This window comes from Zonotrichia leucophrys, chromosome 3, assembly GCF_028769735.1.
Source record: "Zonotrichia leucophrys gambelii isolate GWCS_2022_RI chromosome 3, RI_Zleu_2.0, whole genome shotgun sequence".
Classification (NCBI taxonomy): Eukaryota; Metazoa; Chordata; class Aves; order Passeriformes; family Passerellidae; genus Zonotrichia; species Zonotrichia leucophrys.
In genome coordinates this window covers 56,097,858-56,113,950 of record NC_088172.1, presented here as the reverse complement: position 1 = coordinate 56,113,950, position 16,093 = coordinate 56,097,858, and the positions used below count along the sequence as shown (strand labels likewise).

Sequence of the window (16,093 nt, the reverse complement as noted above, 5' to 3'; positions counted from 1 at the left end):
GGGCCACCTGTTTTCCAGAAGACATACCAGGATCACAGCTTGATGCTAGCAAGGTGTTTTCTGTTGAAATACCTGTTGAAAGGGTACTGCTAAGGCACTCTACAAGAATTAATAGATGACATGGTTTATCCAAAGGAGGAGAAGTCCAACAAACAAGAACAACAACCAGAATTACTTTTGAGCAAGGCATTTCAGTTTATTGTCAAGACACTTTCTTCCCTCATTTGTCAGCAAGTATTTTAGATAATTTCTAACATGGACTTCCAGCTCAAAGAGGTCACAATTTCCCAGACCCTGGTGATCATTTGAGAGAGCAAGTTTGTGGCACAGAAAGTAATGTTTTAGATTCTTTGTTCCCAAACCCCAACATGGCTCCACATGAGATTGTCACATTATGCAAGAAACTCATCCCATGTATTTGATGACTAATTTGTTGCAGTCAGTCCTGGACTTCAAAGCTGCACTTCAGAAAAAAAAAAAAACTTTTGTTACACAGCTTGCTTGCCTTGGGTTGTGCTTAAGAGTCTAAAACCAGAGTACTGCTTGTGGTTTTTTTAACTTAGAAATAACCAATCAACTACTTTCCATGTTTCCACATGCCACAGTCTCAAATTCTGACCAATTTTGCAAGAAAACGCATGAGCAAATGGAGAAATCAGGCTTAATGTTCTGTGTTGGAATAAATAAAGGGCTGTCTCTTGAATATTACATTGAGGTACTTTTTTTCCTCTGTGTATCTCATCACAAGAGACCTTTCTGTGGAATTTGTTTGTTTGATCTTTGCCCTAGAAGATCCAAGTGTGCTGTGTACGGGAATATGCCAACCTCATTTGGGATCACCAGTGGTTTGATACTGTCTATCCATGGCTTGCCAATGGACTTGAGCTACCTTAGACTCAAACTTGGACTTCTGTGCAACTCTGCATGACCTGTGCTCACAGCCACGTGCTCCCTGGGCATCCATTTTCCTTCGGATCTCCTTGCTGAAATGTACTTTTGTTTTGTATCAGGACTCTACAAAAAAGTAAATACATTAAAATCATTATAATTTCCTAGTCTGTGACCGCTGCACTGACTACATAAACCTGGCCTTTGCTTTTTAAGTCCTTTGGACTACACTGTAGTTCCAGATGGCACAGCAATTTGCAAAATCACCATTTCCAGGCAGCACATTACAACACCCTGATTAAGGCAAGAAGGATGGGACCATGTCTTACTAAGGCAGCTTCTCAGCTGGTGATGCTGCACTGGGCACTGAATTCTTGTGTCACTGGAATGCTCTTTCCCTCTTTTAAACTGACCTAGAAATCAGAGGTTTTCCCCAAATTTAGTTCCCAAAGGCAGGAATTTGTGTGTCCATTTTCTGCAACCCAGTGTGAAGAGACTGCTGGAAATAGCCTGTAATTTCTTCTGGAAAATGTACATTGAACAGATATTTGACTTTTAAAAAAGAAAACATTAGTGTACTACCAAGATGCACATGAACAACATTCCTCTCCAGATAGCAGACAGTTCATGTAGTTTCTTCTATTCTTGTTTCCAGGATTTCATCTTGTGATGTTTTAGAATTTTTTGGTTTTCTGGAGATTTTTGTTTTGTTTTGTTTTGTGGTTTTGTTTTCATAATTTACGTATTTTTTCCTCACAAATTAGTTTTTACCATCTAAACACAGAACCTAAATTTTTAACATTTTTTTTCCTAGAGGTAGTGAAAACGCAGAACTTATTGCTACCTTATGTGTCCTGACAAATTTTCTTTTTTTTCCTTCAGCAGCTAACAATTCTGGTTTTATACTGTAGGTTGGTGCACAAATAGACCAGAGTACTACAGACAGAAGCAACTCAGCTACATTGGGACTGGATTTTCTTCTCTATATACCTCCCCACATGCTTATACACACACATTTGGATTCACTATTAACAGACAATTTCCTACTAAAAATCAATGACATTTTCCATTAGCATTGTTGGGAGAAGCATTGATTGGCCCTTAAAAGGTTGGCTGCACATTATGTGAAAGAACCCAACTGCAAAGAGCTAAATTTGCAACATAAAATGTACTCAACATTCCGCCAGGGAAGCACTATCAAGGCTTTTATCCAGTTTTTCAGGATAGTGTATGACACAGCACATCTTTATCCAACATTTCTATATTTTACTTTGCTGAGTGTTTATTAATTCACACCAGTTATAACCACAGTCACAATCCAGCACTGAGTAGTTGCAAGATTTTAATGCTGTACTCAGATTTAAGTTGGTAATATCCCTTTAGAACCAAGAAAGTTTAAGTTGGTAACATCCCTTTTGAACCAAGAAAGTTACCCATTTTGCCTGAAGATTTTTCTAGTCTTGACCATGCAAGAAATCACTTTCAAAAGTTATTCAGAAAATTAAGTGTAACGGGGGAACTCACACAGCTACCAAGGGCATTATAAAGCTATTGTGCTCCCTTTTGTGAGTATTGAAGTTATTTTAAATAAAACATGTAAAATGATTCCTCATTCCCACTCTAAGTTATGTAGCACACTGTTTTACCATTGAAGCCCATCCTTTTAATTCTCTCTTGGAAAAGCAAACAATGCATCATTTTGAATCACTCAAATGTACTGTGGCACTGGCTTTGTTTCAACAGTGACTGCTGCTATAAATGACTTTTCCAGAACTTTGTGGTATCCAAAGTGTACCTAACAAGATCTATTTGCTTGCACTAGTATTAACACATTCATCCCTGTGGTGTCTGCAAGAGTGGCCTCTGTTTGCTCCAGGAAATGACTGAAGGTTTAGCAAGTTACCCCAATGCAAGTGTCTGTAGACCTGTACCCAGTACATTGGAAGCACTGGATGGAGAGTTGTTGGTAGAAATTAGACACAATCAGTCTGAGCTTTGATCTTCCCAATCCCCTTCATTCTTTCCAGACTTCAGGCACAGTGGTTCTATAGAACCCTCCCAAGAGCTGTGCTTGGGCCACCTAGCCAGTGCTGCCTGAGGTCTCCTGGCACTCCTCACTCCAGCCTACTATTGCTTCTCTAAGCTCACCCAATTTTGCTCATTTTCCTCTTCTAAATTGTTTGGGGTTTTGGGTTTTTCCCCCCACGTTTGACTGACTTCAGCCTTCTACACCCTTTGAATTAGGATGAAACACATGAGCTACAATTTTTCTTCCTCCTTCCTGTGGCTATTCCATTGTTCCTTTGCCTTTTTCTCTCCTCTGTTCTTGCTGAAACTTCTTTACCATCTAGAATCTGCACTAGCCTGCCCAACCCATACCTTAATCTGTGCATTCGCTGTACTTCTCAGTAATCTCCTTGCTTCACCTTTTCTGCCAGTGCCTTCTTTCAGACTGAGCCTTATGCAGGAACCAGCGTCCCAGTCCTGGTTTCTCAAAATCCTGTCTTCATCAAATTCACTTCTTATCCAAATCTTTTAACTGATATCCAGCAGCCTTCCAAACCTCCTCTCACCAAGCTATTGCTCCTTGCATAACCTCCATCATTCCAATTAAGTTCTCCTTTCCAGTGTACAAACAGCAGTGAAGGCTTGTAAATGCCCCAGGGCCTTGTGAATGTATTTACAGATTCACAACATTATTGGGCTGCCTACATCTGACAGCAGAACTTTGAACATTAAGGAACAAAACATGAAATGAGTTAATATATGTCAGAATTTAGAAAAAGACTGAAGCTGAAAACCATTCCCAGTAAAACAGACACCAGAAATAAATCTCACATCTAGCTTCAATAAAGATTCTCGTTTTAGAGGCAAACTGTAGACCAGCTGTAAACTCCAAACAAGCCCTGTGATACTATGATGCATTAAGCACCAGGATGACAAGTCTGCTTTTTCTCTTCAGCACAACCAAGTCTGCATATGTGCCCTCCTCTCCTTCTGCTCTGGATGTCTTTAGAAGAGGCTTGCTAAACTTAATCTACACTTGTAGACCAATAAAACCTCATTGCAAAACCTCCCAATGGAGGAACATTATTGTCTAAGGAAGTAACTTTGAATTTTTAAGTGTGACAAAATAATGAACCAGTTCTGCCTGCGGGAGATGACATGGTGACATCTCTGTAAGAAAGTTACATCAGCTACCAAAGTAAGTGGTATTAGCACCATTAAACATATTTCAGCACACCTAAGGTATTTCACTACCTGTAAAATGTAGTCTTGTAGCAAGATCAGCAGGGCTGCATAAACACTGTCTTCTGCAGGTTAGCCAAAACATGAATCTTAGCCCAAGTTCACCAAGTTCACCAGATGTGGGTTTTAGAGGAGCATCAAGGCCGTCTGTGCCAGAGAGGAAATTCAGCCTGTGCTACATTCAAGTTTAATCTCGCCTACCTGCACTGACACCGTGCATGTAAGCCAGGCTTTTCTCAAGAGTTCCCTGCACAGCCCATAAACAACGGCAGCATCAGCTGTCCATCACCAGGGAACAAGCTGGCCATGCTCACCCCTACAGGCACTCGATGCAAAGGGCTGCAAATGCTGCACAAGCTGCAGGCACCAGAGATACAATTTTGCCCAGTGCATTCATTTTTCACTTAGATGATTCATCTTAGATTTCATCTGTAAACAATAAAGGAAGCCTGAGTGTTATTTGTGACACACTGTCCTGTCAGGATGGGGGCACGAGGACTGGCTAGCATTTAGCATGGCTTTCTAAGGGACAGCAGCTGCTGTGAAAAGGACTTGGTCCTTTCATGTTTTATGAGATCAGGTGAGCAAGACAGAGCAAAGCAACACTGGCAAGATGTTTAGTGCTAAACACTCTACCACTGCTACCTCTTTATAACAGAATGTAGTTCAATATTAACAATATCTGAAACAATCTGCTTTATCCAGTTAGGTTTTATTTTAATTTTAAAAAATCAAATGGCTCTTTCAATATAGTTATCATATGAAAATGGTAGAAAGTTTGCTGCGCAGCAGTTGATACACCCTTGTTCCACTGAGTGCAGCTGGATTCAACTTGTCCATTTCACTTCCCACTCACTCTGCTTATAATCTGGTTCTCCAAGAACTTTAGTTTTCTGGGACAGGTTGCAAGTAGGACAGAAGTAGTAGAAACACTCACATGACACTGGAGAAAGCTTAGGATTATTTAAATTTTTTTAGTCTCAGAACTGAGATACCAAAATGGGATGGATGTGTGAGTACACTTTAGTTGTGTCTAAAGTGAATTAGTAAATTTTGCAATGAAAACTGGAAATTAGTAGGTGGATGCATGGATGATGGCATTCAATGGGTTGCCATACGCTGTGGGACACATCTTTTGAAGGAGATTTTAATCGACTCAAAAGACAATATGGCAACTGGCAGGCTTTTACTTTATTGAAGCAAAGTCACAGCATTTTCAGCACTATTCCCCTCTTGTGAAGGGAAGAGTTAAACGAAGGCCCCTGAAATTTACATAACTAACAAGTAAAGGATTGAAGAAAGAGATTACAAGCATATTTCTCTAAAATAAATAATCTACAAAGAGTGCTTTTTCTTCTTAAAAGCAATCTAAAAATGTAAAAATTCTACGGTAAGGAGATCAAAAGATATTTTAACAACTTTCAATATTTACAAACAATACAAAAACTGCGCATGCCATCAAATGATGCAAAATTCTTATTAAAAATTAAAAGCTCCATTCCTACCAAGAACCAAAAACTCCAGCCAATATTTCAGTTTTAATTAATGGTCTTCTTTACAATTGGAAAACCGTTAAATGTTCTTATTATCTGTAAAATATACAATAAAAATGAACGTCACTAAATTATTAAGGTTAAAAAAGAAGAGCAATACTGCAGGCAAATCAAAAAGGAAAGTAACCGTAACTTATTCTTTGGTAACCGAAAGTTAGCAAGTATCTGTATTTCAAGTGATGCAAAGTAATAGTCTCCCCATTTTGACAAATGAAAGACAGATTTCCGGCAAAATACAATTCCCAAATTTCAGTTTTGAAAGACGGGCTCCACCTACAGCTTTGTAGTGCAAGTCAAATTTCTCTTTCTAATTCAGAAACACAACTGTCCTGGTTCCGGCCAGGACAGGGCTGCGGCCAGGACACAGAGGTTGCTCTACACCACCTCACAACGCTGCTGGGAACAAGGAGGAGGGGCAGCAGGTCACACCTTACCGGGCTCTGTCACCTGGGAGCCATTCACCTTTTTCGTGCACGCTCTAAGCATTGTCACTGTTACTGTCCATTTTCTTACTTCACTGTTGTTTCCAGTGAATTTTTATTTTATCAGTCCCCAACCTTCACCTTTTGCGCCTCTAATTCTCCTCCCCAGCCACCCGCAGAGGTAAGAGGAGAGGGGAGTGAGTGAGTACATGGTCTGGAGTGTTGTGGTGGAACACTAAATTGGGGATTACCATTCCTAAACCATGACAGCAACCCTTCCAAATTCTGGCTTCATTCATCTCCCACTTTCCTGATGTCTGCTTGCACCCTCCACACGTATCCAGCTGTTCTAGTTCTCTAAGGGAATACTCCAGTCAAGGAAGCAATTCACCGGGAAATGTGTGTTTCACCAAGTGAAGGTGTGTGGCTGCACAGCAGCCAGTAGTGTGTTATAAAATCAGCTCCCTTTTCCACCTTAACTACACAGTTCATTTTCCCTCAGGAAAAAGAATTAAAAGTACAGTACCCTGGACCAATCCATAACCTGGTGAGCTCACTGCTCGAGCAGGACATGCTTCATCAAACGCTGGGCCATACTCCTCCAAGGAGCCATGTAACCCCAGCATCAACCCTGCTACCTTCTCTCAGAGGTGAATGTGCCTCATTGTGCCCCCCTCTGCTCCACGAATGCACTACGCTGCATTACCACAATGCTTTTGAAACAAATGTCCAGCTTGTACCACAGGAGCCTTCGCATTTCAGGCTTATTCCCAAATTTTGCTTGCACAACTGCAGTCTTAAGAAAAAGAAAAACTTCACACCCCTACAGACTCTGAGAAAACTTCCCCATCCCACCCCACAAGAGGACTTCTAAGGCTTTACACAAAAAATTCAACTGTTAACATTCTTCAAGCCACAGACCACTCATTCAAAGCAAGTGCTCCCCATCCCAACCCAACCATGCAGAACCATCGTCGCTTTAGCATTTAAACATACACATGCAGTTCGTGGAATAAATGCTCAGCCAAATGCTCTTGTCCTGGTCTGGGCTTTCTTCTGGAATCTAGTCCCTGTAATTTTCTAGACTAATATCCAACGCCTTTTGTCACACTGCCTTTTAACTTTCTTCAGCTGAAGAGTTTAGATACTTCCTTGAAGCACCTGGTTGAGTCATTAAGTCTACATGGGCTGGATCCAAGGTCTCCTTGCAGCCTGCCTCCTCAGCATACGGGAAGTCATTCACATCCATTTCATCACTGTTAAACATATCAAGCTGCCCCTCTTGCTGCTCTTCCAAAGTCCTCCGGACCCTGCCCTCGGACTGTTCCACCACTTCCCCATCTCCTTCACTAATGACAGTCATGGGGCTGCTCTGGATGCGGTTGCGGACGTTGTACTTGCTGCTGGCAGCAGACGGGGGTGTCCGTGACCGGCCGTACCTCGTGCCAGAGAAGGACATGCTCCTTGGCATCAGGCCCTCACTCTTGGCCCACTCCTCCTGGGCCCGTTTGCTCTTGCTGGGCGAGCAGCTGGCAGGGCTGTCGGAAAGGTCAGCGGGGGCGTCCGTCTTCGGCCGGTGGAACCGCGGGTCCGTGTTCTTCAACATCTCTGCTGCGGACATACGGGAACTGGTGTCACAGCGACTGCCTTTCTTCAGCAGCAGGGCTTTGAAGTTGTCATTGCTGGTGCTGCTCTTGCGAACGCTCCTCTGGATAGATCCGGCCTGTTTGAGGGTAGCTAGGTTTGGGGAAGCACCAGTGGGAGTTATGGGGGGCGACGGAGAATGGTTGCGGGTACGGTCGTCCTCAGAATCTTTACGGCCAAGGACTTTCCTTTTGGATCTGAGTTTGAAACACACACACAAAAAAAAGAGGATGACACAAAAATGAAAATTTTTACCTCCTCTAATTAAACTCAGTTTAGAGAGATGACAATGAATTTAAGCTAAAGCAGAGACAGGGAAAAGGGAGAAGTGATCTTAATCTAAAGCATGAGTAAGAACACCACCAGAACTGTACAGGCACTAATGCAGGTATTGAAGGTATACGTTTATTATTCTTTTTCTGCAGATCTGGAACAATGAAACTACTAAAACTGGCAATACTGATGTTCAAAACACTTTATTAAATTTAGTGAATCGGGCTTTCTGGAGTCAATATTCAACTGCTCAGACTGATGTGCTATACAAATTTATATTCCATGCTGTTTTTCTGTTAATTTGGGGACTTGATTCAAAATACGCCATCTACAGTATGTTTTGTTTTGTTTCATTTTACAAATTCACACTCTCTGGAGAATTTGAGGTGTAGTTTAGTTCACTTTCCTTCAGAAAAAGGGACACAGCAAAGCAAAGGGAGCCACATGTGACAATTCTAAATTAAATTATTGAAAAACCCTGTCCCTAATCCAAATACCAAATAAATCCAGAAAAAACCTTTCCAGCTCCTCTCAATATGCACAGATAAAATTCACAGTTATGTTGGTGCTCTGTCATTGCAACTTTCAACTAAATGAAGGAGAGACCAACTTCCTGACAAGAAAGTTATCTTTCCAAATGGAAGAGCGGAGTGTTTGTCTATTTAGATGTGAAGTGCAGGGACAACACACACACCAAAAAAAATTAAGAGATAACCATGGAACTGGGAATATGTGGAAACTGGACTTTTACTGCCCCATTTTCACATTTCTAGAAATCTTAAAGAAATGTACATGCCTAGTAGCTGTAATACAGCTGCTTTGTTTCTTTGCTGACTGAGCAAGAATTAATTAAAAAGGATTGTATAAAGCCTAATTTTAAATATGGTATTTTGGCAGAAGCTTAAAACAAGTCAACAGACTTCTTAGAGATATAAAATTATCATCCTATAAACTCCATATTCATTTTTATCAAGCATGTGTTCAACCCAGACCATTCCCCTTGTAAAACAGATTTCTACTTAATGTGATCTTTACCTTTACTTTCTTAAAAGCCTTGAGATTTTGCCAAGGCAAGCTCAAATGTGTTCATGCATCGCAGCCTACTGATAATTAAAAAACCTCTGAAAACAAAGAAGCAGGATCCATCAGCTGAGTAGGTGGCAGCAACAGACACTGCTATAGGCTGTGCCAAGACTTTGGAGCAATCCAGGCTCTCCCCTAAGTGGTGAAGTTTATGCATAGCTCACTTGTGATGCCCCCACAGGCAGCTGCACCAGCTGTTATTTTCAGCAGCTGCTGCTGCCTCCACCTGTCCTTCTGGAGTAAGAATGTAATACCAATGTCCATTCAGCCTGAGAGTGAATGGACACAGAAAACAGCAAAGAGAGAGAAGGATGACTTCAGGAGCAGCCGATGTGGGAACCTCATCTAGATTTAGCTGTGCCTTAGGCAGCCGATGATTTTGGTGCTTGGATGCTCTGCAAGTCTGTATGTGAACACTTGTGTGCATTTGCTACAGGGAAGATTTTCCTTCATTACGGTTTTGGCTGTCTGTGGGTATCTTTAAACACTGCAGTGCTGGGGGCTGTACTGTTACCAAACCCCAATTAAACTTAAAAAAAGAAAAAATCAGTTGCAAGGATCTGCACAGAAAGACTATTATCGCAGCTTGGAGTGATCTGGTAAGACTGTGAATGCAGTGCAGAGCAGCCAGTTTGCTGTCAGCACCTAGCCAGCTTTTCTCAATATGTATGAATTATGGAAGAAACTTGAAATTAAGAACCAAATTTGGTTTTGGTGGCTTTTCAGACACAGACAGAATATATGTTCAAACAAAACTATGACTTAAAACTTCGGACTGTTCTTCCTGTCCTTAATGCACATACTACTAAATTTCTTATCTTGCTCCAAATTATACATTCAAGAGTGCCAATTACTGAAGTAGTATCTCTTAGAAACAGTGGGGGAAAACCAAAACTTTTTTTACTAATTAGCAACCAAGGAAGAAAGTGGTTAAAGTCCAAAGCCAGCAAAAGCAAGGTCGTAATAAAAAAATGCGTCAAGCAGTTCTAAGTATGTCACATCCAGTTCCATTGTCCATTTCCCCACAAACTAATGAATTACAAATATGTGCATATCACAGAAATCCACTCTCTATCTGCATACACAAAGGAGAATGGCTACTGGCCAGAATACCCCATTCTTAAGCCAGATTTGACACAGCTCTAGAGAGTGCCATGCAACATGAATGCAACAGATCGTTTTCAGAATGGCTCGCACAGGCCAAGTCCTAAGGGCTAACAGTAAATTATAAAAAGTCAGTATCATATACATGTAGTTTTTGTAAGGTCTGGAAAAGACTTGTTTCAAAAAATGAAAAAAACATAGTATCTGCATCCAGAATGCTGCAGCCTCGCAGCCGCTCTCTTCCCGTCCCTCATTCCCAACGCACAGCTGTGCAGAGGGAGTGAGCGCCGGGATAATTCCCCACTCCCGGGCAGGAGGCGGCCCCTCTGCGGCCTGCAGAGCGCAGCGCAGCCACGCGATGGCGCTGTCGCCACGCCCAGCCCGGCCCGGGCGGCTCCGGGAGCGCCGCTCCAAGGGACCCGCTCCGGGCTCTGCCTTTAGGATTCCTGTCCCTGGGGCTTTCTCGGGCTTTCTTCTTCCTCAGCACCTAACGTGAACAGCACATAAATCTAGCTGCCATTCGGCATGATTCTGTTTTCAAGGGAAATGAATAATGCCATTAACAATAGAGCCAGTACTGCACATTCCATTCATGAACCAGTTTGACACAAAATACCCGACCTCAGGCTGGATTATGGCAAACTATAATCCAGCGTTTGCCATATGTTTTGCCATATGACTGACATGTTGTGTTACTTGCCAGTTTCAGCCACGCTTGCCATGAAGCATTAGCGTTGAGCCTCTGTCCCAAACTGCACCATATAAGCAGCGAAGAGAGTAAAAAGAGATGGAGAAGAACAAGAATGAAAACAAAAAGATACACAGAAAAAGCAACAGTAAAGTTAATATGGCAGATTGAGAACAGTACAATAAATACTAGATGTAAATTGATATTTTAAAGGGCAAGGTATTTATAATATAATCTACATCCATTTAATCTGGTTGGGTTTAGTTCAGAATGTATTAAATACATTTATAAAACAATTATATGCAAGTTCTTTTCCTCATCTTTTTCACATACAGCCTTAGTAGAAAGTTGATAAATATGTGCTTTCTGTTAAAAGCCATGACTGTTGTAATTGGGTGTTCAACAAAACAGTGTTAAATTTATTTCTGAGAGACCTACTGGACCTGACAGTAGAGGAAGGGCAGTTTCTACAGTACCTGTGAATGGCTGCAAAAAGATCCTCAGTAGTCCTTGGTCTTGCTGGTGTTGCCACTCCGTCTGTCTCTTCCCCATAACCACTGCTTGGCAGGAATGAACTACTGGCTGTGTCTGATTCAAACACCTCCACTACGCAAAGAGAACGAACAGCACAGTCAGTGTGTCGTGCAAACCCCACGGGCACACAGTCCTGAAACCAGCCCTTGCTGCCTCCAAGGAGAAGCATCCGATGGACTGAGTGAGTGCAGCACTGACATTACTGTGATTTCAGATCAACGCTTGCTTAGGGAACTGCAGCGCGTGAAATACACGCCTGTGCTTGCTCACGCATAACAGGCGGAGAACAGTAACAAAAGAAAATTTGTAGCATTTCCACTAAAATGCAAAACCAGTATTAAGAGATTAACTGCTTTCATAGCATGCTTTAATACTAGCGTGGTTAAATAAAGCATCCTTTTCTTTCCATGTCTGCAACAATGAGAAGTCAGAAAGGAATTCTATGAAATGTCATACAATATTAATCAGATCCCTGCAACTTTTTTTGTTTTAGTTGTAACAATCACAAGAAGATCTGCCTTCTACAGAATGCCACCTCAATGCTAGGATCCCCACCTTTTAAAATAGCTACTGCTGCATCTGAATTAGTCAGAGAAAAGAGACTCACCACTTTCGTTCTCTTGAGACGGGTGCCCGTCAGTGTTACTGCCACTGTCTTGGCTGCTGCCTGAACTGCTTCCTTCATCAAAAGCAGACTGCTCCTCCTGCCTGGGCTCCTCTTGAACTGGTGATGCAGCAGGCTGTACCACAAAGGCATTCGCTCCCACTGTCTCAGAGAAGGTGAATCCAGCAGCTCCTCCCTCAGGAACCAGGCTGCCAGAGTCCATCTCGCTAGAACCCAGTCCATCTGTAAGACAATTTCTCGCCTCCTCAGAGTGTGCAAGCACAGCGTCTCTCGTAGCTGGGCTTCTGGCAGTATCACCCACTTCAGCTGCTTTCTCCACTGTAAGGTCTAACTGTGGAGGTGGAACCAGAAGGAACAGTTTGGGTTTCTTTGAAATAGGAGGTGGTTTCTTGCTTGGCAATACACCCTGAGTTTTGTCAGGAGATGCTGGTGATCCCTGAAGTGACATGCCAGAAGGGAGGTCTTCACTCTGCACTGAAGACTCAGGTGTGTCATCAGTAGCTGACCCCAGAGCATCATCTTCAGAAGATTTCTTTGCACCTACTGCACTCACAAGCTTTTGATCACTGTCAAGTACAGATGTGTTATCAGAGAGAATGAGAGGAGAACCCCGAGACAGTGTTTGAACTGCATTTTTAAATGAGGTGCCTTGAGTTTTCACTTCCTCATCGCCTAAGCTGGTACTGAGTTTTAGTGAGAGAGATGGCTTTAGCAAAGACTGTGATGATGAATTTACAGTACCCTTCTCCTGAGAGGTGGTTTCAGAAGCAGATTCAGTTGACGATTCACCTTCTGTCGATTTTTTCACAGACCTCAACTGCACCATTTGCAGTGCTTTGGTGGTTACTAATGGCATCACAGGTCTTGATGAATCTTGCCTGTTGAGTGGCTGTTTCACTGGACTGCAGCAGGAATCCTCCTGGTTGCGTTTCTTAAAAGAATACAGTGGGTATATTGCTGCTGCACCTTTTGTTATTTTGGGATCAAGCGGAGGGGCTGGTGGTGGGACAGCCAAGGGGCAAGAAGGAGGAGGAGGAACGGGGGAAGAGAATGAACTGATGGAGGCTTCTTGAGGAAACCATGGAACAGTCTGGGCAAAGGCAGAACTTGCACTGGCTTCTGGCGGAGGAGGGGGGAATGTGGGAGAGGTCGACAATGGTGACAGATCCATTACTTCTGCTGGAGGAGGAGGAGGAGGAGGAGAAAGCTCAGGACAATGCTGAGATGTTGGAAGAGGAGGTGGTGGAGGTGCACCAGAATCCACAGGAGGGCTCAGGGCAGGGTCCAGTTTCTTCACACTCACACTCCCTTCAGTAGATGTATTAGAAGAAAGAGAAGTGGACGACGAAGACATGGAGACTGAAGACAAAAGAGAGGACTTCCTTTCAGGCACTTTAGGCTTCAGCTTGGATTTCCCATTTCCTGATGATGCAGACTTTACAAGTACAGGCACTGGAGTAAGCGCAGTGGGTGTGTTGGACTGGCTGGAGTACCCACTCGATGGCGATGTGACGCGGTGGGATTTCTCCGGAGAAGCACTCTTTGGTTTGGCCAGTCCACTGGGCACTTGTGGCACAGAAGCCCTTGAGCCATCGCTGAAGTGGCTGATGCTGTAATCGCTGAGAGCAGACGAAGTACTGGCAGAATGGGTCACGGGAGATTTCACCTGGTCATCTGCCACCGCAGCATAGTCGCTGTAGTAACCCCACTGGTCAGCATACTCCGACTTTATGCTACTTGTTTCACTCTGGGAGGGAGTGACTGTGCAGATGGAGTACAGGTTTGGAGCAGTGGTGGACATCATGCTGCTGCTCGCACTGACCGAGCTTTGGCTGCGTGAGCGCAACACCCAGGGATCCTCATAATCACTGCAGGGGCTCTGGGAAGGGGAGCTGCCATTTTTGCACTTGAGATTCAGCTGCAGAGAATGCTGGAGAGTGGCAATGAGGGTTTCATCAAGTATCTGTCCATTGGATTGGGCTTTTTTCTTAGGAATCCTTCTGAGTGAGTCTGTTCTGGATGGTGGCAAAGGTGGCTTCTTTGCCTTTTTCAGTGAGATGTTTCTTGCAAGGGATTTGTCACCTTGGCCTGAGTGATCATCCTGAAGCTTCTTCTCCTTTCCTTCAAAGACATTTATCACGCTGTCTCTGGGGTTCTCAAAACCATTAGTACTGTTGCATGGCATGTCTGCCTTCAGTCCAGAGTCCATATGCATGGAGCCATAATAGCCATCATGGTCCACAGAATACAGGGAAGTAGAATCATCCCTGACTGACGTTCTCTCCAGGCTGCTGCTGCTCAGGTTGCTACGGGGCGTGGCACAGCCTGGTGTTGTACAAACCACCTTGTGTGAAGGGGTCTCACTGCTCTCTGAAGACTTGTACAGCCAATGCTCCGTGCTGCTCACTGCTGCCTGCGCTCGCTCCCCAGAGTAGCTGGATTCGCTCCGACCATCGCTGTCCTGGGAAGGGCTTGCTAAAGCAGCGGTGTTCCTACAGCTGTAGCTCATGCTCTGCGACCCAGCCTCTGCATTCCCAGGAGTGCTCAGAGAGACAGCGGAGTCACCGAGAGAAAGCATCATGACAGTGTTAGATGGGATGGTATCTGAAGTCTGTGAGTGACGTGTGGAGCTACTCTCACTCCAGTTACCACTTGAAGAATGGTGATCTTCTTTCCCACTTACTGCACTGCTGGCAGCAGGATTGTCTCTTGGATTTGGAAAGGCAGCAGAGCCGGACATTTTACTATCCAATGATCCAACACTCTGGGCAGCATGAATAAGGATAACTTCCGAGGAGGATGACAGCGTTGCATTGGGTATGATGCTTGTTGAGTAAGTAGCATGAGGAGAGACCACACATGCTGGGCTTGAGGACTTCTCGCTGTCACAGCTTCTCACCTCTTGGGACTTCGGCCTTGACGGGGTCCCCATTGTGGGATTACTCCTCAGATGCACAACACTATCATCCACTTGCAATTTACTTATCTGGTGGGGTAAGGTGCCAGCAATGTCTTCCGTCTGCCTTGACATCATGCTCTGTGTCTCATCTAGGGACTGCAGAGACACTCTCGCACCAACCCGAGGCAAGCTGTGAAAACCCATGTCGTTATTTTGGCGAGAGGCAAATATAACTGCAGCAGAATCGCTCATCACCGACATGTTTCCAGATGAGCTGGAGAACTGGGACATCTGGGCTGCAATGCCTTGTCCTTTCTGTGCTCGTATTCTTCTCATTGAAGGGGGCACAACTTTAACTTCCTCCGTCTGGCAGCTGGTGTCCTTGGTTTCAGAGCGCTGCATGGCGGAGCGGTAGCTGTCTAGTCTGCCTAGCGTGGAACAGTGATCTGGGACATACATGGAATGCCCTCGGAAATCACTCTGGCCAGTACCAACTGCTGGAGTCAAAAATAAAATAATTACTTCCTGAAGCGCAAATTCACATTTATCTTCTCACTCATTTAAAAAATACAGCAACCCAGCAAACTGCTTGATCCCCATGCTCCTGCAGGCTTATGCCTTCTGAAGAAGAATCTGCAGCAATGGATTTTGCAGAGGCATAATCTGTTTTCTGCATTTCTCTGCCCTTTTTCCTTATTACCAGGAACCTTCTGCTTACAGAATCGTCTGTGTTCCTGCTGCACATTCGACACATGAAATCCTCTGTTTATGACATGGTAATAATTTCCATAGTAATCAGTTGTGTCAGAAACCAAGTAGTAGTGTTTGACTTCCAGTAGGCAACGCAGCAGGAACAGACAAAAGCCTGCTCCTGCGTGAAGAAACGTGAAGTGTGTTCCCATGCTAATGCCTCGTGCAATAAAGAAAGGGGGAAGGAAATCTGGAGACTAATATGAATAAAAGGATCTACTTTTTACAAGCATTACACTTCACAAAAAAATGTTCAGGAGACACAGATAGCTCTCCAAGTCCTGCAATTTGTCTGAAAGAATGCTAACACATGGAAACATGCATTGTTTTACCACAAGTAAGACATACACTGTAGCAGCATTCACATAAGCATTATCCAAC

The 16,093-nt window shown here is 43.6% G+C and overlaps 1 protein-coding gene across 11 annotated transcripts in view; it reads right to left on the bottom strand.

Moving 5' to 3' along the window:
* Positions 1-171: 171 nt before the first annotated feature.
* Positions 172-16,093, bottom strand: part of NHSL1 (NHS like 1) — a 181,019-nt gene continuing 165,097 nt past the window's right edge. For 8 of the 11 annotated variants that reach the window (XM_064708316.1, XM_064708318.1, XM_064708325.1 and 5 more), the window contains 3 exons: positions 12,046-15,459; positions 11,381-11,510; positions 172-7,953 (listed from right to left, as the gene is read on the bottom strand). In XM_064708316.1, coding sequence (XP_064564386.1) covers positions 7,230-7,953; positions 11,381-11,510; positions 12,046-15,459 — 4,268 coding nt within the window. In that variant the 3' untranslated portion in view covers positions 172-7,229. Of the gene's footprint in view, positions 7,954-10,916; positions 10,969-11,380; positions 11,511-12,045; positions 15,460-16,093 lie in introns of all 11 variants that reach the window. The other 3 variants (XM_064708317.1, XM_064708319.1, XM_064708328.1) reach the window with 2 other exon arrangements.